We start from the raw sequence: 23429 nt of genomic DNA on the forward strand, positions 1-23429 counted from the left end.
ACAACACACTAAGTGTGTGCCCTCAGGCCCATACTCCACTACCACATATCGACAACACAAAATCCATGTGTACGTGTGTGTATAGTGCGTATGTATGTTCTGTGCCTGTTTGTGTTACTTTACAGTCCCCGCTGTTCCATAACATGTATCTTTACCTGCTTTTTAAATCTGATTCTACTGCTTGCATCAGTTACCTGATATGGAATAGAGTTCCATGTAGTCATGACTACGTAGTGCTGTGCACCTCCCATAGTCTGTTCTGGACTTGGACTGTGAAGAGACCCCCCATGTCTTGTGGGGTATGCATGGGTGTACCTTCAGCTTGTCAACAACTCAGTTCATTAGAGTTACCAGCCTCAGAAATTGCAGCCCAATAAATGCTTCAGAGTTCAAGTAACAGACATCAACTGTTCAGAGGAGACTATGCAAAATGTTTTAGCTTTAATTTACAATCTGTAAAAACAGCAGTACCAGTCAAAAGTTGGGACACCTACTCATTCAAGGGTTTTTCATATTTTCTACATTGTAGAATAGTGACATCAAATCTACGAAATAACACATATGGAATCATGTAATAACAAAAAAAAAGTGTTAAACAAATCAAAATATATTTGAAATTCTTCAAAGTAGCCACCCTTTACCTTGACAGCTATACACACTCTTGGCATTCACTCAACCAGCTTCATGAGGAATGCCCACATATGCTGAGAACTTGTTGGCTTCTTTACCTTCACTCTGCGTCCAACTAATCCCAAACCATCTCAATTGGGTTGAGGTCAGGTGATTTTGGAGGCCAGGTCATCTGATGCAGCACTCCATCACACTCCTTGGTCAAATAGCTCTTACACAGCCTGGAGGTGTGTTTTGGGTCATTGTCATGTTGAGAAAAAAAAGATAGTTCCACTAAGTGCAAACCAGATGGGATGGTGTATCGCTGCAGAATGCTGTGGTAGCCATGCTGGTTAAGTGTGCCTTGAATTCTAAATAAATCACTAGAAAAGCACCCCCACACCATAACACCTCCTCCATGCTTCACGCTGGAGATCATCCGTTCACATACTCTGCGTCTCACAAAGACACAGTGATTGGATCCAAAAATCTCAAATTTGGACTCATCAGACCAAAGGACAGATTTCCACCAGTCTAATGTCCATTGCTTGTGTTTCTTGGCCCAAGCAAGTCTTATTTTTGGTGTCCTTTAGTAGTGGTTTCTTTGCAGCAATTTGACCATGATGGCCTGATTCGCACAGTCTCCTCTGAACAGCTGACGTTGAGATGTCTGTTACTTGAAGTCTGAAGCATTTATTTGGGCTGCAATCTGAGGTGCAGTTAACTCTAATGAATTTGTCCTCTGCAGCTGAGGTAACTCTGGGTCTTCCTTTCCTGTGGCGGTCCTCATGAGAGCCAGTTTCATCATAGCGCTTGATGGTTTTTGCGACTGCACTTGAAGTTCCCGTATAGACTGACTTTCATGTCTTACGGTAATGATGGACCGTTGTTTCTCTTTGCTTATTTGAGCTGTTCTTGCCATAATATGGACTTTATATTTGACCAAATAGGGCTATCTTCTGTATACCACCCCTACCTTGTAACACAACTGATCGGCTGAAACGCATTAAGAAGGAAATAAAGTTACTTTTAACAAGGCACACCTGTTAAATGAAATGCAGTCCAGGTGACTACCTCTTGATGCTGGTTGAGAGAAGGCCAAGAGTGTGCAAAGCTGTCAAGGCAAAGGGTGGCTACTTTGAAGAATGTAAAATATATTTTTGTTTAGCACTTTTTTGGTTACTACATGATTCCATATGTGTTATTTCATAGTTTTGATGTCTTCACTATTATTCTAAAATGTAGAAAAGAGTATAAAAAAAAGAAAAACCCTTGAATGAGTAAGTGTGTCCAAACTTGACTGGTACTGTATGTTATGTATGAAAAAGTCAGTTATAAATTATTCTCTCTTGGTTAAAAACAAGTTGTCATAGGCATTTGACTATATGTTCAATATACTTGCCCTCTCGTAAATTCTGTAAGAGTAATGTGAATACCAATTATTTATAGTGCCAAAAATAAAGGGTAAATACATAAAACCAAATAAAGTTCTGATCTTATATCGCTCAGATATAGGACATACACTTCAGAAAAACTTTATTTAGATTTATCTGTTCCATGTAGTGAATCTGTTATTCAATGTGTTTGTATGGGCTAATAGCAGTATGTCCAAATACAATGTTCATCAAATACTTAATTAAATATTGTTGGGGGATACTTCAAGCTGTCTTAGAATTAAAACAGCAAAATTATCCTTGGTATGACCTTAAAACAATTCCATATAGCTTAGTAGGCATGATTACCAACGACGAGACAGCCTACAGGGAGGAGATGAGAGCCCTCGGAGTGTGGTGTCAGGTAAATAGCCTCTCACTCAATGTCAGCAAAACAAAAAAGAGATGATCGTGGACTTCAGGAAACAGCATTGGCCACTTTAATAAATGGAACACTATTCACTTTAATAATTCCACTTTAAGAATGTTTACATATCTTGCATTACTCATTTCATGTATATACTGTATCCTATCTAATTACTTTATCTATTGCATCTTAGCCGCTGTCACTGCTCATCCATATATTTTCTACTTATATATTCTTATTCCTTTACTAGATTGTGTATTAGGTTTTGTTGTGGAATTTGTTAGATATTACTGTTGGATATAGAGGCATAAGCATTTCGCTACACTCGCAATAACATCTGCTAACCATGTATGTGACCAATAAAATGTTGTTTGATAACTCCACCGCTTCTATTCATAATATAATAGCATTTAAAAAAATGTTTTACAGAAAATGTTTTAATTAATCAGTATATTTGATGTTAAGTGGCATGATGGATGCATGTACTAGTGCTTTTTCCATACCCTAGTCCTCTGATCGGAGTGAAACAGCGGGAACCGGGATTCATCAGACCAGGCAATGTTTTTCCAAATGTCCAGTGTTTTTGTTCCTTAGCCCACTGCAACCGCAGTTTCTTGTTTTGTGCTGAACGAAGTGGAACTCTAAGGTAGTCGGCTGCCATGCCACATCAATGTATGGCGAGTTGTGCATTATTTTATGGGCAGAAATGTTGTACTGGACTGTCAGTTGACTAATTGTAGCCCGTCTGTTGCTCTGCACATTTTGCCTCCTTTGTCCTCTTTCATCAATCACCAGTGTTCAACCACCGGCCTGCCGGTTGGCTAGATGTCCTTTGGGTGGTGGACTATTGATACACACCGGAAACTGTTGAGCGTGAAAAACCCATTAGCGTTGCAATCTAGTGCGCGGGACACCTACTACCATACCCCGTTCAAAGGCACTTCAATTTTTAGTCTTGCCCATTCACCCTCTGAATGGCACACATACACAACCCATGCCGCAAGGCTTAAATCCTTCGGTCAGTATATGTCATAGAAAGAGGGGTAGAACGTGTCCCATGAAATAACATTATATATAGATTCTACAGACCCTAGTGAATAATCCCAACCCCACTTTTACTTCGGCACCTAAACAAGTTCTCTCTAAAAACCAATATATAATATACAGTGTATGCATTGGGGGCATTTATTTGACCTTGGAACATGTTTTAAACCCCAAATGTAATGAAAATATTACTCAACAATATTTAATATTTCTTAATGTTTAACATTTAGACACTTTTTCATATATCATTAATAAATACAGATTAATAATGGAACTTCTACTATTACATGAGACTTTTATTATGAACGTTTCCGAAATTCCGTAACCCGGAAGTACTTTTTGAGTGTTGCTGACGACACGCTGACGTTGGTCAAATCCAGCAGAAAACGAGGAAGCGGAGATATAAAGTACTGTATCTCTGGAGAAAGTATCTAACGAGTGGCATACATTAATCTACCGAGGCGACATTACCACAGTTATAAGAGCTAGCAACTAACAAGGTTAGTTACAAATATCTTTGACATTACTCTCCAGCCTTCAAGGTGGACATCTCACCACTGGTAACGTAATACAGTATCCTTTCATCCCCGTTTTATTTATGTAGCTAGCTACTGTAACGTCAGTTTTCTAATTTCAACAAAAATAACTGACTAGCTAGTTCGGTTAGCTAACTGTTGCTGCCTAATTTACAGTTTTTATGCAATGCTATTCGTAGCAAGTTAGTTAACTAGCTAGCTATGTCTGATCATTCAAGTTAATTTAGCCAGCTAACTGAATCTGGCAGCGAGTTGGGACTCAATTCATTCTGAACTACAACCAGCCAAGTTAAACAGCGATGCAGTCGGGCCAAAATGTGATGGAGTGTCACAGCGAAGGGGCGCTTGGCAAATCTGACAATACGGCGACTTTGAGATACATTCCCACTCTGAAGACGGAGGACACTGGTCCAACCGTGGATAATAAAAAGGTTGGGGACACCCTGGTCATCAATGAGAGCAACCTCAGGGCGCCGAGTCCCCGTGGAGCAAATGGTGATGACGATTCTGAAGCGGAGTCGTACCGGGATGGGCGGACAGAGGTGGTGGACATGGATATGAAAGGCAGAGCGTTCGCCTGGTGCCGAGACTTCCTTTCCGGGTCATGGAAAAGCATTCCCGAGGCAGATTTTCAGATCAGCATTGTCAGGTAATCTGGGATGAGGATTGAAAGATCTGGGACTTTTTCTCACACAGGCAAATCATAATCTCTCTCGCTCTGAAACACACACTTAAAAATAATGCCACACTATCTGACATAACTTTATGAGTATCCTATAAGGTATTGTACTGTGCTCCATGCCGTCCACGTTAGCACACATGAAAGTGACAATCCAATGTCCAACTTCTCTTTCTCTCTCTCGGTTTGTCTACAGTGGTGGACTCAGCAACCTGCTGTTCATGTGCAGTCTGCCAGACCATGCCCACACTATTGGAGATGAACCTCGCAGGGTCTTGTTGCGAGTCTATGGGGCCATCCTACAGGTCAGCCACCTTAAATCAAGCCGATAATTGTCCCAGATGGCTAATGTAGTTTGTCTAGCTATAGCCTAGATTTAGTTTAACTCTGCCTGTTCACATTGAAGTGACTGGGAATTTATAATCAGAATCGCCTTGATTCGCCAAGTAAATAAATAAATCATACTGATACTGGCTTTCTGGAACACAGTCTGAATTAAAGCATTGCAAAAACTTGGCAAGTTTCTGTACAAGCCAGAATGTTGAATACAATTACAGTTGAAGTCAGAAGTTTACATGCACCTTAGCCAAATACATTGAAACTCAGTTTATCACAATTCCTGACATTTAATCCTCTGAAAAATTCCCTGTTTTAGGTCAGTTAGGATCACCACTTTTATTTTAAGAATGTGAAATGTCAGAATAATAGTCGAAAAAATGATTTAATTCAAGCTTTTATTTCTTTCATCACTTTCGCAGTGGGTCAGAAGTTTACATACAGTCAATTAGTATTTGGTAGCATTGGCTTTTAAATTGTTTAACTTGGGTCCAACATTTCGGGTAGCCTTCCACAAGCTTCCCACAATAATTTGGGTGAATTTTGTCCCATTCCTCCTGACAGAGCTGGTGTAACTGAGTCAGGTTTGTAGGCCTCTTTGCTCGCACACGCCTTTTCCGCTCTGCCCACACTTCTATAGGATTAAGGTCAGGGCTTTGTGATGGCCACTCCAATACCTTGACTTTGTTGTCCTTAAGCCATTTTGCCACACCTTTGGAAGTATGCTTGGGGTCATTGTCTATTTGGAAGACCCATTTGTGACCAAGCTTTAACTTCCTGACTGGTGTCTTGAGATGTTACTTCAATCTATCCACAATTGTCCTTACTCACAATGCCATCTATTTTGTGAAGTGCACCAGTCCCTCCTGCAGCAAAGCACTCCCACAACATGATGCTGCCACCCCCGTGCTTCACGGTTGGGATGGTGTTCTTCGGCTTGCAAGCCTCCCCCTTTCTCCTCCAAACATAACGATGGTCATTATAGCCAAACAGTTCTATTTTTGTTTCATCAGACCAGAAGACATTTCTCCAAAAAGTACGATCTTTGTCACCATGTGCAGTTGCAAACCGTAGTGTCTTTTTTATGGCGGTTTTGGAGCAGTAGCTTCTTCCTTGCTGAGCGGCCTTTCAGGTTATGTCGATATAGGACTCGTTTTACTGTTGGTATAGATACTTTTGTACCTGTTTCCTCCAGCATCTTCACGAGGTCCTTTGCTGTTGTTCTGGGTTGATTTGACATTTCGCACAAGTACATTCATCTCTACGAGACAGAACGCGTCTCCTTCCTGAGAGGTATGACGGCTGCGTGGTCCCATGGTGTTTATACTTGTGTACTATTGTTTGTACTGACTTGTGGAGGTCCACAATTTTTTTTCCTGAGGTCTTGGCTGATTTCTTTTGATTTTCCCATGATGTCAAGCAAAGTGGCACTGAGTTTGAAGGTAGGCCTTGAAATACATCCACAGGTACACCTCCAATTGAATCATGATGTCAATTAGCCTATCAGAAGCTTCTAAAGCCATGACATAATCTTCTGGAATTTTCCAAGCTGTTTAAAGGCACGGTCAACTTAGTGTTTGTAAACTTCTGACCCACTGGAATTGTGATACAGTGAAATAATCAGTCTGTAAACAATTGGTGGGAAAATTACTTGTCATGCACAAGTAGATGTCCTAACCGACTTGCCAAAACTATAGTTTGTTAACAAGAAATTTGTGGAGTGGTTGAAAAAACGAGTTTTAATGACTCCAACCTAAGTGTATGTAAACTTCCAACTTTAACTGTACATACACACTGAGTATACAAAACATTACGACATAGCTTTCACATGGTCAGTCTATGATCCCTTATTGATGTCACCTGTTAAATCGACTTCAATCAGTGTAAAGGAGATGGGTTAAAGAAGGAATGTTAAGCCTGAGACATGGATTGTGTATGTCTGCCGTTGATAGGGTGAATGGGCAAGACAAAATATTTAAGTGCCTTTTGAATGGGCAAAATGCTAACCTCCTGTGTTATTGTAATGTTGAGCGGTTAGCATGTCCTTGGGATATATTTGTGCATCAAACTTTCTCACTCATTATTATTCACAATACATTATTAATTACAATAAAAATTACACAATACATTATTTACTATTCATTTCTATTGGGCACAAAATAATCTGATAAGCAAATGCATCCAATAAAATTCTAACGTCACGTCACAAGCTTGATGTAGTCATTGCGTGCTATGACTATGGGACCAAATACTGAACTTTGTACTACTTTAATACACAAGTGAATTTGTACCAATTAATTTGGCCCTTAAAATGGGGGGGACGGGACGATTTATGTACAGAAAGTGCTGCAATTTCTAAATGATTCACCTGATGTGTGTAAAAAAAAATACCCTCAAAGCAAAGCTGACAGTCTGCACTTAGAGCCAAGACAATCAAATGTGTCACTGTCCCAATACTTTTGGAGCTCACTGTATTGGAACATCAAATTTCAATAAAATCACAGTATCGAATCGCAATACATATAGTATCAATAGTATCGTGAGGTCCCTGGCAATTACCCTAGAATATATAGATGAAGAATATACGATGTGCAAGTGACGTTATTCTAAGTCATACTTCTGGGGTCATGTTCTGGCTCTTTTGAATGTGCTTCAAGATTATGTCATCAAATTCATGAAAATGTGGTCATTTAAGGTGTGTGTGTGTGTATATATTGCAGTGAAAAAGTATTTTCCCCATTGCTGATTTTTGATGCTGAATGTTATCAGATCTTCAACCAAAACCTAATATTAGATCAAGGGGACCTGAGTTAACAAATAAAGTTATGCAACACCCAATTCCCCTGTGTGATAAAGTAATTGCCCCCCTTACACTCATTACTGGTTGTGCCACTTTTAGTTGCAATGACTGCAACCAAATGCTTCCTGTAGTTTTTGATCAGTCTCTCATATTGCTGTGGAGGAATTTTGGCCCACTCTTGCATGCAGAACTGTCTTAACTCAGCGACACTTGTGGGTTTTCAAGCATGAACCGCTCGTTTCAAGTACTGCCACAATTTCTCAATTGGGATTAGGTCTGGAATTTTGACTAAGCCATTCCAAAACTTTAAATGTTTTGCTTTTTAAGCATTTTCATCCTGACTTGATTGTGTGTTTTGGATCATAGTCTTGCTGCCTGACCCAGCTGCGCTTCAGCTTCAGCTCACAGACGGATGGCCTGACATTCTCATGTAGAATTCTCTGATACAAAGCAGAATTCATTGTTCCTTCTATTAAGGCAAGTCGTCCAGGTCCTGAGGCAGCAAAGCATCCCCAAACTAGCACATTACCACCACCATGCTTGACCATTGTTATTCAGTATCAACAATATGCAAAGGTAGAGAAAATTAGAAAGGGGCAAATACTTTTTCACAGCACTGTGTGTATATATAAAATTATATTTGTTTTGATTTAGCCATACCTGATTCCTTTCATCAAAATATTTGACGCTCAAGAAGTTAGACACATTGCCGAAAGTTAGAAAAGTCTTATTTGGACTACGTCTCCTGCTGCTTTGATAGCATGTCAGTGTTCCTGCTCAAGCTGGGGATTTAGAGGATGGTAAGAATCCATTAGTTACAGGCCATTTGTGTTTAATATTAGATTACGCCGTTTAAAAAATAAACGGCTTTGCCAGCCAATACTTTTTTCAAATGTTTAATTGTAGACCAGCAAGCTGTCAAAAGATTTGTAGTTCGTGTCTTTAGATCTAATGAAACGGATTAAACTTTTTGGCGTCGTGCTACTTCTTGGCCGTAAAATACGGCAAGTTAATTCACTTGGAAACCCATTTAAACAGTTTAAAAAATATATTATATCTTAATTGGTCGCATTTTCATGACTTTGACGATGCAAATTTGAGGCTCATTCTTAACCTACAAAAATGTGCTTACATTTTACATATGAGTAATCCCGCGAATCAAACCGACTATTCTGGCGTTGCAAGTGCAATGCTCTACCAATTGAGCTACATGGGCTAAGCATTGCTACACCACATGAGCTAAGCATTGCCACATTCCACATACAATATGTACATTGTAGATCTACACAGGATGATAATTCCTGTGTTGAGATTAGTCATGTAGAACTGACAGATGGATAGATAAGCCTATTGTCTGATTTTCTCATATTTGCTTTATGTACAAAAAATGCACTGCGATAGGGAAGGATTCATGACAGAAAGACATGGCATAGGCTAGACCTTACATCAAACATACAGATTACTGTTATGTACTCAATATTACACAGTCCCTGAACAGAACATCTTCAGTCCTCATCAGCAACCTATGAAATGCTTCAATGGTCTCTGACTCATCTCGTGTGTGTGTGTGAACAGGGAGTGGATTCTCTGGTCTTGGAGAGTGTGATGTTTGCCATCCTGGCGGAGAGAGCCCTGGGGCCACGGCTCTATGGAATCTTCCCTGAGGGACGCCTGGAACAGTACCTGCCGGTACACACACACACACACACACACACACACAAGAATAATAAAATCTATAGAAATATTGTAATATCCAGACCTTGCAACTTTTGCTGTGTGTTAGGTAGGCACACATTCATAACTGACTGTGAAACTTTGAAAAGGCTTTTAATAAAGTACAACTGGAATTTATATAAATGCCTAGAATATTTCAATTTTGGAGAATCTCATACAATGGTTTAAAGTTATGTATTTATTATGGATCCCCATTAGCTGCTGCCAGGGCAGCAACATTTATTTGAAAAACATTACAATATATTCAGATTTCACAAACACTGTGTGCTCTCAGGGCCCTACTCCATCACTACCACATATCTACAATACAAAATCCACGTGTACGTGTGTATAGTACATATGTTACTGTGTGTAAGCATGTGTCTGCCTATGTTTGTTGTTTCACAGTCCCCGCTGTTCCATAAGGTGTATTTATATTTAATCCATTGTAGAATAATGCTGTAATGTAACAACATTTGGAAAAGGGGAAGGGGTCTGAATTCTTTCTGTTAGCACTGTATATATTTTGTGTGTGTTTTTTGAAAAAATATATGGGGGATTGGAAATGATGCATACATTGGAAGCTACAATCTATCTGCAATATTAAAGCTGATCTCCCACCATAATAATGTATTTATTTATAATTACTTGAATATAACTTATGAATGCCTCATGAGCTTAGTTCAACTGTAGTACCCTATCAGAATCCTAAATAAAAGCTTTTTTTACGTCTTTGTTTATAAACAATGTAATTGTAAACAAACGTATACCCTCAACATGGTTAACTATAATCTCATGAATGGTCAGTCCTTGCTTCTGTACGTCTGTCTATCAATTTTCAGCCCCATCTCTTTGCTGTTTACCAAATTAGTGGTGGGAATATCCCTTTGTTATTGTTTGAACTGCAGACTGCCCCTTTAAAAACAGTATCAGTTTAACAATGTGCAATACCTATGCATCGCTATATTGATCAATCAGTTTGAAATGGAATCCATTCGCAAGTGCTTCCAGAATGCATGATGTTGACGGGTCTTCTCTCTGACCAGTACATTACTTGTCATTTCTTTTTTACACTTTCTGACAAAGCCTCAAATAGACAGTTTGCAAATGTCAAATCTGTTTCAATCATGTGTTTGAAAGTATCTCTGCCTTTGTTTTTCACTGTGAGCTAAATGCATACAGATTCACTTTCACATTCCATGTGTGTAGAGAAATGTCTGCATATCCTTTTTTGTCCTATGCTTATTTTACCATGTGCGCTTACAAACAGACATACGCACTTGTCATGTGTGTTCATAAAAATGTCTCTCAAACTCAAATCTCGAACTCAACATACAGGTTGACAATAACAGATATCTCAATTGATAGTTTTAAGTTAGCATCTTTGTAGTGATTGAGGGGGGACAACCGGCGCTGGGATTTATGACTGGCGAGTGCACCTTTTACATAAAGGTCCAGACTTTTGGGCAGATGTTGCAGAAAAGTCCCATACATTTTAAGTGAATATGAGTGTAAAGTCCTGTATCTTTGTGCTTATCTCCCAGAGCAACCGTCTGCGTACAGAGCAGCTCTTTGTTCCGGAACTGTCCGCTGAGATCGCCTCAAAGATGGCCCGCTTCCATAGGATGGTCATGCCCTTTAACAAGGAACCCAAGTGGCTGTTCGGGACCATTGGCAGGTGAGGATAGGATGGGACTGCTCTCTCCAAGTCAAAGCCTACACCAAGTATTGACTAAGGAGTACTGTAAAAATGTATTGATTTGAATTTGAGGTAACTGTTTGCAGGTAGTACTTTTCATCAGCTGTTTTCCACAATACTCAATAATGCTCTGTCTGGTGTTGTCTCAGGTACATGGATCAGGTGATGAACTTAAAGTTTGCCCGGGAGGCTCACGTCAAGAAATACAACAAGTTGATTAAGTACGACCTCCCGGCAGAGCTGGAGAGTCTCCGGTGAGTCAGGAGATGCTGGGGAAGGGAATGGCTGGAAAGGACAATGATCTGGCAAGGGAGATGTCTGGGAATGGCAAGGCTATGGGAGGAGAGGAGGTGGGAGTGGCCGGGGAAAGTAATGCTATGGCAGGGGAGCTAAAAGAGGGGAAAACAGGAATGTTTAGGGAAGGCGGGAGAGTTGGTAGATCAATGTCACAATGGACCTTACTCAACCGCACACAAATACACACACACACATCATATACATGAGCAAACTCTTTCACGTCCACAAACATGTTACTCTCTAATAAATATGTGGTGTTCTCTCTCTGCAGCCAGTTAGAAAGTTGACCTCTCCCCCAGTGCCTTTCTCTGACACTGCCCTATCAGGAGACTGTTGGACTTTAGCTTCCTGTGACACCACACACACCCAGACCAGCAGTGTGTGCCCCATAGAGATAGTTAGAGAAGGACGCAACTTTGTATTTGGCCTATTATGCGTCTGTGAGAGCATGGGCAGTGCCATTGAGGCCATCTCCATTTTGAAGTAGTACGTTTTCTTCTACTACTATGAGTTGGTAACAAACTGAAAGGGTGCATACTGCCACCTGAGGGGTATACCATGTACCAGGTTTGAGGAGTTAGTGAGGTAACATTGGTCAACTCTGAGTTCAACTCAAGATAACCGGTCATACGAAATGGCTCACCTTTTAGCCAGGTACATTTCTATGGCAACGAATCCTTCAAAACTAACCTGCTATGGGCAGGCTAACTCAGGTCTAACTCCCATTTTATCCTGAATGAGCCACAAGTTGAGGACTAATGAAATCAGATACCCTCCCTCTGGCAAAGATTGTCATCATCCCCTTCATTTGAGGAAGACAACTGATCAAACATTTGACTAATATAATAAAAAATCACATCACACATTTGGTAATGATAGCCTTTGCTTTCCAAACTGTATGTTTTTCTCGTGATTGTATTTAGCCATTTGCAAAAGGCAAACTGACAGCCGTAACTAAACAGACATATATACACTGCTCAAAAAAATAAAGGGAACACTTAAACAACACAATGTAACTCCAAGTCAATCACACTTCTGTGAAATCAAACTGTCCACTTAGGAAGCAACACTGATTGACAATAAATTTCACATGCTGTTGTGCAAATGGAATAGACAAAAGGTGGAAATTATAGGCAATTAGCAAGACACCCCCAATAAAGGAGTGGTTCTGCAGGTGGTGACCACAGACCACTTCTCAGTTCCTATGCTTCCTGGCTGATGTTTTGGTCACTTTTGAATGCTGGCGGTGCTTTCACTCTAGTGGTAGCATGAGACGGAGTCTACAACCCACACAAGTGGCTCAGGTAGTGCAGCTCATCCAGGATGGCACATCAATGCGAGCTGTGGCAAGAAGGTTTGCTGTGTCTGTCAGCGTAGTGTCCAGAGCATGGAGGCGCTACCAGGAGACAGGCCAGTACATCAGGAGACGTGGAGGAGGCCGTAGGAGGGCAACAACCCAGCAGCAGGACCGCTACCTCCGCCTTTGTGCAAGGAGGAGCACTGCCAGAGCCCTGCAAAATGACCTCCAGCAGGCCACAAATGTGCATGTGTCTGCTCAAACGGTCAGAAACAGACTCAATGAGGGTGGTATGAGGGCCCGACGTCCACAGGTGGGGGTTGTGCTTACAGCCCAACACCGTGCAGGACGTTTGGCATTTGCCAGAGAACACCAAGATTGGCAAATTCGCCACTGGCGCCCTGTGCTCTTCACAGATGAAAGCAGGTTCACACGCGCATGTGACAGACGTGACAGAGTCTGGAGACGCCGTGGAGAACGTTCTGCTGCCTGCAACATCCTCCAGCATGACCGGTTTGGCGGTGGGTCAGTCATGGTGTGGGGTGGCATTTCTTTGGGGGGCCGCACAGCCCTCCATGTGCTCGCCAGAGGTAGCCTGACTGCCATTAGGTACCGAGATGAGATCCTCAGACCCCTTGTGAGACCATATGCTGGTGCGGTTGGCCCTGGGTTCCTCCTAATGCAAGACAATGCTAGACCTCATGTGGCTGGAGTGTGTCAGCAGTTCCTGCAAGAGGAAGGCATTGATGCTATGGACTGGCCCGCCCGTTCCCCAGACCTGAATCCAATTGAGCACATCTGGGACATCATGTCTCGCTCCATCCACCAACGCCACGTTGCACCACAGACTGTCCAGGAGTTGGCGGATGCTTTAGTCCAGGTCTGGGAGGAGATCCCTCAGGAGACCATCCGCCACCTCATCAGGAGCATGCCCAGGCGTTGTAGGGAGGTCATACAGGCACGTGCAGGCCACACACACTACTGAGCCTCATTTTGACTTGTTCTAAGGACATTACATCAAAGTTGGATCAACCTGTAGTGTGGTTTTCCACTTTAATTTTGAGTGTGACTCCAAATCCAGACCTCCATGGGTTGATAAATTTGATTTCCATTGATCATTTTTGTGTGATTTTGTTGTCTGCACATTCAACTATGTGAATATTTCATTCATTCAGATCTAGGATGTGTTATTTTAGTGTTCCCTTTATTTTTTTGAGCAGTGTATATATATATCTCATAGATGGCAGTTCCCATTCAAGTCAAGACTGGCAGCCTTTGCTAGCCTACCCATGAGTTTAACGGTCAAATTAAGGTTCCAAAACCCTTCTATGGATTATATGTCTATGACCACAACACGTCAAGCTGTTCCACAGATAGATGGAGCAATAGGAGTGGGAAAATGGTCATGCATTAATAAGCACACTAAAGCCGGCATTAACAATAAATAAAGACGGCACATAAAGGCCTATTTCACACTATAGCCTGCTGATTTTGCAAGATAATGTTTCTTTATTTTGATATCGGCACAAATGAAAATGTGGCACTGAGTCGCCCAAGGATTCACGTTTCAGCATTGTCTCAATGAAGAGTCCGGCCTTTCACAAGCCATGTGCGAGATGCACGCACAGTTACAAGCCTGCTAGAGTTAGCGGCAACCGGACGAGCAATATTCACCGTCGTAGTACGGATGAAGCTTGACCTGGAATGTGAAGCTAACTGAAGCTGGATAGCTTTATAAAAGCCTGAGTAGATTGCTTTGTAGTATACCTCTCCAGAGTGTGTTTGAACAGGTATAAAGCAAAGATTGGTGATTATTGCCGCTTGCTGTTTATGGAATGTTTGCTCGCAAGTATAATTCATTGGCTGATCCTTCCTAATGACTTGGATGGAATTATTTGAACCTTCCGTAACCCATAGGAAGTCCCACTGAGTTAACTACTTCAAAATGTTGAAACTCAATGATGCTTCGCCACTGCCCATGCTCAAATGTGTTTTTGGGTACTAGAGATGTCTATCTAAGTCTATGGTGTGCCCTTACTGTCTGGCAGCCAGTCCTCTACACACCTCAAGGTCACCTGCTCTAATAATAATGTTAGCTCACATTCATATAGTTTTCTACTACGTCAAGGTGCATTCAAGCGATCAGTCACATTATCACATGCTTAACAGCAACCTGGACCAATATTATACACATCTGTACAGCTTTGTTATGTCATTAGTGGTGTATCTAAATGTCCAATGTACTAGCTACGAATTGCTTTGTAATAGTTGTAGAGTTACTGAAAGTGTTACCACATACAGTGCCCTCAGTAATTATTGAGTCAGTGACAATTTGTTGTTGTTTTGGCTCTGTACTCCAGCACTTTTGATTTGAAATGATACATTATTTACAAATATTATACCCCCCCCAAAAAATGCTAACCTCCTCTGTTATTGTAATGGTGAGAGGTTAGCATCCTCACTCATCACTCATTCAGGACTATCTGTAATCATGGTAGCATCCACATTAAAGTAGAAGTGTTTAGAAACATATTCTATTCTTATTTACAATAAAAGTGATTCCAATACATGACACAATACATTATTTACCATTTCTTATCTATTGGGCACAAAATAATCTCAAACGCAACCAAAACAAACAGCAAATGCATCCAACAAGTTTTTAGAGTCACAAACTTGATGTAGTCTTTGCGTGCTAGGAATATGGGACTAAATACTGAACTTTTGCCTACTTTAATACCTACATAAGTGAATTTCTCCCAATACTTTTGGTCCCCTAAAATGAAGGAGGGACTATGTACAAAAAGTGCTGTAATATCTAAATGGATTAAACTCTCTAAAATTAAATCTGTCTGTACTATAACCTCATAGTCATTGTATCATTTCAAATCCAAAGTGCTGGAGAACAGAGCCAAAACAGCAACACATTTGTCACTGGATGGCACTGCATCTACACCTACAGCCACTGCCACGGTTGGCTAATGTTAGGGTGGTTGAGACTCTTCTGTATATCTACCTGTGACTATATCAGGAGCATAGATCAACATATCTTACAGAACCTGCATTCTGAACATGGCTGCTCAATCAATCACAAATATCACAATCACGTATTTCACTTTTGCTCAGTTCATTTCCTATTGAGCTACCCTTGGAGAGTCAGAGGCATGCATGACATGCCATTATTGCACAATCCAACTAAATAGTTGCTATGCCATGGTGTCCAGTACTCAATGCTTCCCATAACTACTCTACCGTCATGATCGTGCACTTGAAATCGTGAAGGGAGTAATCGGGTCTACCAAATAGTGTGTTGTGTAATTCCGTAGTCTGTCTTTGTCTACAATAAAACATATATTTTTTGATATTGTACAGAGTGATAACCTATGAGCTGTTGACATGTACCATAACCTCTGCCGCTTAAAGTTCACTGAAAGTTGAAGTGTGTACATAATACATTAATGTCATGTTCTCTCCCTCTCTGACAGAGTGTTGTTGTCAGCGACCCCATCTCCAGTGGTGTTCTGTCATAATGATGTGCAAGAAGGTAAAGGTCTATCTTTGTGCTCTCTTCCCTTCACTCTCTCTACCCATCTCCCTCGCTCCCCTCTAACCATATTTACCTCTAATTTGGGCTGCTTGACCCTCCCCCTGGCTCAACAGTGGATGTCCGTCACTTCCTGAAAGGATAGGATATTACATAAGTTGGAGAAAGAAGGGGTGGAGGGTATCTATTTTTAGAGACTGAACACATTCGTACGCAACACCCTCCGGCAGGTGCAAACCAACAGAGTAGATGGTACAGGTGGTGGCCGTAGATTGCCTATACATGCAGTTGACTCCTGAAGTGCACATCAGGACACACTGAATGTACAGTCATATTTAACTCTTGAGGAGGAAGTGGGAGTGTTGTAACCTCCTGTCTCTCGTCCTCAGGTAATATTTTGATGCTGGAGGACAGAGACCGCATCTCCACTGGGAAACTGATGCTCATAGACTTTGAGTACAGCAGCTACAACTACAGGTAAAGGCCTTTTGTGTACATACACACTCAACCCTTACACCTGTAGTTTTAGTTATGACCACACACTCTCAGCTACAACTACATAGGAATGCTTATAGCCCCATATAGTGTACATCAATTACATTTACAGTTTAGTCATTTAGCAGATGCGCTTATCCAATGAAACTTACTGGAGCAATTAGGGTTAAGTGCCTTGCTCAAGGACACATCAGATTTTTCACCTAGTCGGCTCCGGGATTCAAACCAGCGACCTTTCGGTTACTAGCCCAACGCTTTTAACCACTAGGCTACCTGCCACCAATCAAAGGCACACACAGCTTAACGGTAACAGCATTGATTAAGGTACAGTTGAAGTCGGAAGTTTACATACTTAGGATTGGTGTCATTAAAACTCGTTTTTCAACCACTCCACAAATTTCTTGTTAACAAACTATAGTTTTGGCAAGTCGGTTAGGACATCTACTTTGTGTATGACACAAGTCATTTTTCCAACAATTGTTTACAGACAGATTATTTCACTTATAATTCACTGTATCACAATTCCAGTGGGTCAGAAGTTTACATACACTAAGTTGACTGTGCCTTTTAAACAGCTTGGAAAATTCCAGCAAATTATGTCATGGCTTTAGAAGCTTCTGCTAGGCTAATTGACATAATTTGAGTCAATTGGAGGTCTACCTGTGGATGTATTTCAAGGCCTACCTTCAAACGCAGTGCCTCTTTGCTTGACATCATGGGAAAGTCAAAAGAAATCAGCCAAGACCTCAACAACAACAAAAAATTCCAAACGCCGGAAGGTACCCGGGTTCATCTGTACAAACAATAGTACGCAAGGATAAACATCATGGGACCACGCAGCCGTCATACTGCTCAGGAAGGAGACGTGTTCTGTCTCCTAGAGATGAACGTACTTTGGTGCAAAAAGTGCAAATCAATCCCAGAACAACAGCAAAGGACCTTGTGAAGATGCTGGAGGAAACAGGTACAAAATTATCTATATCCACAGTAAAACGAGTCCTATATCGACATAACCTGAAAGGCCGCTCAGCAAGGAAGAAGCCACTGCTACAAAACCGCCATAAGAAAGCCAGACTAAGGTTTGCAACTGCACATGGGGACAAAGATTGTACTTTTTGGAGAAATGTCCTCTGGTCTGATGAAACAAAAATAGAACTGTTTGGCTATAATGACCATCGTTATGTTTGGAGGAGAAAGGGGGATGCTTGCAAGCCGAAGAACACCATCCCAACCGTGAAGCCTGGGGGTGGCAGCATCATGTTGTGGGGGTGCTTTGCTGCAGGAGGAACTGGTACACTTCACAAAATAGGTGGCATCAAGAGGGAGGGAAATGATGTGGATATATTGAAGCAACATCAAGACATCAGTCAGGAAGTTAAAGCTTGGTCACAAATGGGTCTTCCAAATGGACAATGACCCCAAGCATACTTCCAAAGTTGTGGCAAAACGGCTTAAGGACAACAAAGTCAAGGTATTGGAGTGGCCATCACAAAGCCCTGACCTCAATTCTATAGAAAATTTGTGGGCCGAACTGAAAAAGCATGTGTGAGCGAGGAGGCCTACAAACCTGACTCAGTTACACCAGCTCTGTCAGGAGGAATGGGCCAAAATTCACCCAACGTATTGTGGGAAGCTTGTGGAAGGCTACCCGAAACATTTGACACATGTTAAACAATTTAAAGGCAATGCTACCAAATACTAATTGAGTGTATGTAAACTTCTGACCCACTGGGTATGTGATAAAAGAAATAAAAGCTGAAATAAATCATTCTCTCTACTATTATTCTGACATTTCACGTTCTTAAAATAAAGTGGTGTTCCTAACATACCTAAGACAGGGGATTTTTACTTGGATTAAATGTCAGGAATTGTGAAAAACTGAGTTTAAATCTATTTGGCTAAGATGTATGTAAACTTTAGACTTCAACTGTATGTCTCTACGAGTAAAAGGGACAGATCTAAGTATTATATTATCCATATGTAGTGGCGATTGTCTCAATTTCTTTGATTGTCATCTTAGATTGTGCTGCAATATGTTTGTTTGTTTAGGGGTTTTGACTTTGGGAACCACTTCTGTGAGTGGTGCTATGACTACACATACAACAAGTGGCCCTTCTACAAGTGTACACCTGACAACTACCCCAGCAGAGAACAACAGGTGACTACAACCTCTACCACACCTATATCAAAATGCCCTCTAACATATCTATGCAAACACAGTGGTTGTGTCCGAATACCCATGCTAGCGTACTACATACTTAAACTGCATACTATGTACTCGTCGTTGCATACTATTTAGCACGTACTGTTTCGTAAAAAGTATGCAGTATGCCATGGTCGTAACGCAATATTGGCTGGTGACTGCTTGAGTGGGTGCGGTAGGGCAGAGTGCGGGTGGATTTTTCCAAATTCGACAGACATGCATCGCATTAACCAGTCTGATAATAGCTCATTTCCAAATTCAATGCATTGTTCTATTCTCTTAATAGAATAGGAAGAGTTATATTCCTACCCAGGCTGGTTATTGGCATCACGTTCAACCTATACCATAGCCCATCTATCCAATAACCGAAGACAGAAACCGATCATTTGGTTCCATTTCAACATGATTTATTATTGAAACCAAAGGGCTGTAACATATATAAATACAATTGCTTAGTACACACACAAACGTTTTAAATGTTCAAATCAAAAGGCGCAGAAAAACGTGGACGGTCGGGTGAATCGCTAATTCAGAACCACTGGACATCAACATAATAAACTAAAGCACTGATTATTGGGATCAGAATGATTGCCAAGGCTTGATCCATTAATTAAATGGGTTCAAATCAATGTTCAAATCAAAAGCCCTGATTTAACATGACATCAACAACGCAGCCAAATCCTTAGTCCCCGTGCCAACACATTCAGAAATCTAAATATGGTTTTGCATTTAGTTTAAAAGCTTTAACGAAGGCAAAGAGAACAATAAAACACTTTTTTAATGAGAAAACAGAAATCCACTTTGGGTAAAAAAGAAATGTTTTTTCAAAGATGTAACCTACGATGAAAAATCTGTGATCATTTTCAGGAGAACAAAAACAACTTCATTTGAACACAACCGCAGAAGCTTTGCTATTCGGCATCTTCCCAATTAAGTAGCATAGATTTGTTGTTTGGCTAAATAAAGATAACTAAGGTCTATCACTCGCAGCCCACCTCTTCCAATGCATTGTGGAAAAGTGTGCATCAAACTTTACCAGATGAAGAGCAAATTAGTATATCATCCTGGCATTTAAACCATACTCGATTTTAGAAAATTCACATACTATAAAACATTCTGTTTTCGCATACTGAGAATACGTCATGTGTAATGTGTATGTCCTCAGACATAATGTATGTCTGTCCAGTCTTGTAGAACTATTTTTCTGACCACATTATCTAGTTGAAACAAAACTATGCATGCACATTTCCAGAACTCATGAAGTCAGCTGGTCTAATACAATGACACAATTGCAAATGCATTATTTTTAAGTTATTGATACAAGCCAGGGAATTCCATTTATAGATTAAGTCTATGTGGCGTCCCTCATCTCTGAGCGAGTGTGTTTATCACTGCAGTTGCATTTCATCCGTAACTACCTGGTGGAGACGGGAGGCTATTCAGAGAGCACCATGCACGAGGACCAAGCTCGTATAGAGCAGGACTTGCTGGTCGAAGCCAATCGGTAGGACACAGACTTCTACAACAGATGAATCCAAAAAGGACAGTTCACTCATAAATCAAATATATATATATATATATTTTAAATCTTTAAAGGATTCTACAATATGTGCTCTGTTTTGTAATAATAATCATAATTGATTGGATTTATATTGCTTTTCCACCTAGAGCTTTACATAATAAGAGGGAAAAGTCACCTTTACCACTACCAATGTGGTGCTTACTTTTGAAAATGTCTAATAGTGTTGATTTTGGTATGAACTATTCAATGCTACGGTATCCACATGTACAGTAAGTAGCCAGTCCGTTGGCAGTTAATTTAGGGATTAATGATTTTCCCACAGATTCGCCATGGCATCTCACTTCCTCTGGGGCCTGTGGTCTATCATTCAAGCCAGGATATCCAAGATCGAGTTTGGCTACATGGTAGGTACATGAGTAGACTTTACTTCACCTGGTGAGATAGACTTCACCTCACTAGAATGAAAGGATACAGTAGATCTTCAGCATACTGGAACATTGATTGTCATTCACATGACATTGCAGGAGTTTAGTGGTCACTCACTCTGTTTATTTGCTGAGTGATTTGTTCTATGACCTGGCTAAATAGTGCTTCTAAAACACACGATCCTTCTTGAAGTTTACACCTGTTCATTTGATCTCTGACGTTTCAGGACTATGCCCAGTCACGATTTGATGCCTACTTCAAGCAGAAAAAGTTATTTTCCTAAATCGCTAAAAGAACAGATTGACTTCAATGGAATGTACTGTCATTTTTATATCTGCTGATTCTTCCTGTACGCAACTGTCCTGATGCAGAAACGTAGTTAACTAGGCATATCTGTTAAGTGTTGAAACCAAACCAAATATGAGGGGTAAACGCCCACTGAAGAGTCTTAGGTGGATTTTTACAAAATGATCTATTGTTTGAACTTGATATTTCTAATATACCAGGACCCCATCTATCTAGTATCTTTCCATCTAGTAGCATCCAATACGTTGCTCTGCCTGAGACAAGTAACAGTGAAGCAGGGACTTAGCTGCACTCCAACAAAATGCACTTATCTTCCCCTACTATGAAATGTGAAATTCTGTGAAAATGCACAGCAAAAAAAAAGCATGTTATTTGTTTACATTAGTTACGATCTACTGGTTCCATACATTTATGTTTCAAACCCTGTAGTCATGTGCTTTCTTTGTCATTCAACTCTGCTTCTTTCTTTACCCCACCTCGTAATTTAATTGTTGTTGAACTTCAGTACACCCTTGATTTCAGGGTCGAAATATGCTCATTTTGTGCAGTCTTTTTTCCTTTCTTTTTTTCCTTGACTTGTTTGTTAAATGCCTGTTCTATGCATGGTGCTGGTGCGTGGACACAATACAGCATGGCAGAGAATCAAGCTGCATATTAGAACTCAGTTCATACTGTAGTTCTGTTTCTTTGTAGTGCAGTAGGGAAAACTGGACTCATGGCCCTATTCAGAACTAGTAAGAAAAGAACATGCTCCATTGCATAGTAAGTCAAATATGTTCTTAAACAGGATGTTGTTTTTGACCTTTCTCTATGACTGGTTCTGATTGAATTGGGCTTAAATCCCATGTACGACCTGTCTGTTTTAGCATTCTCTCTAGTCAAACTATATATAGAGGGGTTGCAGTTGTCAGAAATCACTTAGCAACCATGCCAGGCGCCATGTTGGAAGACCAGTCACTGTGGTGGAAGAATGGTGCAGCCTGCTGGCTGTTTGTGAGCATGTACACTGCATTGCACAGCCAATTGTTTCTTAGCAAGGCAATTTGTTTTCTCAGCTACAGTGTCTTGGCTGCCAATTACGGCACAGAAATTGACCATGGTGATGAACCAAGTAGGTTTAGGCACTGTTATCATTCAGCTTGGGGTTGCCACTCAGTTGTTGTCAGAAGAATTGATGCGGTGGTCTTCCAACATGGCTGCCAGGAGGTGTCGCATGTCACCTCCTGGCACAAGTATTTTGTGTCATTCTACCTCTTCACAACAATGGGGGTCATTTTACACTTTGTATGATAAATGAGCAAATGTAGACCTGAAACTAAATGATTAAAAAAGGAACATGTTTTGGTTATAGACAAAGTTTATTGCACAACCTCTCAGAGGAGAGCAGTTTATGAAAATAATCATCTCTGTTATATATATATATAAATAGCTTTTGTCTGGCTTTGATGTCATTGCATTCTGACTAGGTTTACCTTTCATTCTAAAGCTGTTCCATTACTAGTAAACTGGTATAGAACTGTCTGTCACGGTTTGACTCTGCCCAAGGTTTGGATGTTTGTCCTTTTCCATTTCTGACCAAGAACCACAATGGTTAAAGAAAGCTGTCAATGTCTTTGAACAACAGATGTATCTTATTTAAATGTGCATTTGGCTTCTGTGTGTGTCTGCCTGCCTAACATTATTAAAACCAAATGGAATATCTGCATGCTTTTGGAATTCAGATCCAAAGGTTTTGAAAATGGGATGATGTTTTTTTTCTTCAATGGCAATCATTTGAACACATGGAAATGTTTTTCAGTATAATTTGTTATAATTTATTTTGTATATTTGTTTGCCCAGTGAAGTGCTCTTTTGTTTTGATGTGAGTTATAATAAAGGTGGACCTGTGAGTTTACCCTTTGTATAATGTTAGAATATATGTTGTGGATGTAGGCCAATGTTCGATTTCCGAGAATATGAAACTGCCTAGTATAGAAGCCAGTGTCTCGTCAACTAGCTAAATTAACTTTCTTTCATTACACATCAATCCTGTCCAAAACCCTTTGATGTTCTTGATATTCTCCCTGCACTGCAGCTGCTGTGTAAGTATAACTGAACTGCAAATAAACATGCTTGATACCTGA

General features: G+C 40.6%; 1 protein-coding gene across 2 annotated transcripts; it reads left to right on the plus strand.

Annotated features, from left to right (window-relative positions):
• Positions 1-3792: 3792 nt before the first annotated feature.
• On the plus strand, positions 3793-23429 carry chkb (choline kinase beta). 2 transcript variants are annotated; one of them, XM_071416663.1, is made up of 11 exons: positions 3793-4638; positions 4865-4973; positions 9380-9493; positions 11062-11195; positions 11366-11470; positions 16296-16354; positions 16744-16831; positions 18899-19007; positions 20450-20556; positions 20897-20978; positions 21227-23429. In XM_071416663.1, the coding sequence occupies exons 1-11, from the start codon at positions 4289-4291 to the stop codon at positions 21281-21283; spliced, it is 1314 nt and encodes a 437-aa protein (XP_071272764.1). In that variant the 5' UTR covers positions 3793-4288; the 3' UTR covers positions 21284-23429. The 2 variants fall into 2 exon arrangements, with proteins under 2 accessions (XP_071272764.1, XP_071272765.1); XM_071416664.1 differs by lacking the exon at positions 9380-9493 and having other exon boundaries at positions 3797-4638.

Source organism: Salvelinus alpinus, chromosome 9, assembly GCF_045679555.1.
Source record: "Salvelinus alpinus chromosome 9, SLU_Salpinus.1, whole genome shotgun sequence".
NCBI classification, from domain to species: Eukaryota; Metazoa; Chordata; class Actinopteri; order Salmoniformes; family Salmonidae; genus Salvelinus; species Salvelinus alpinus.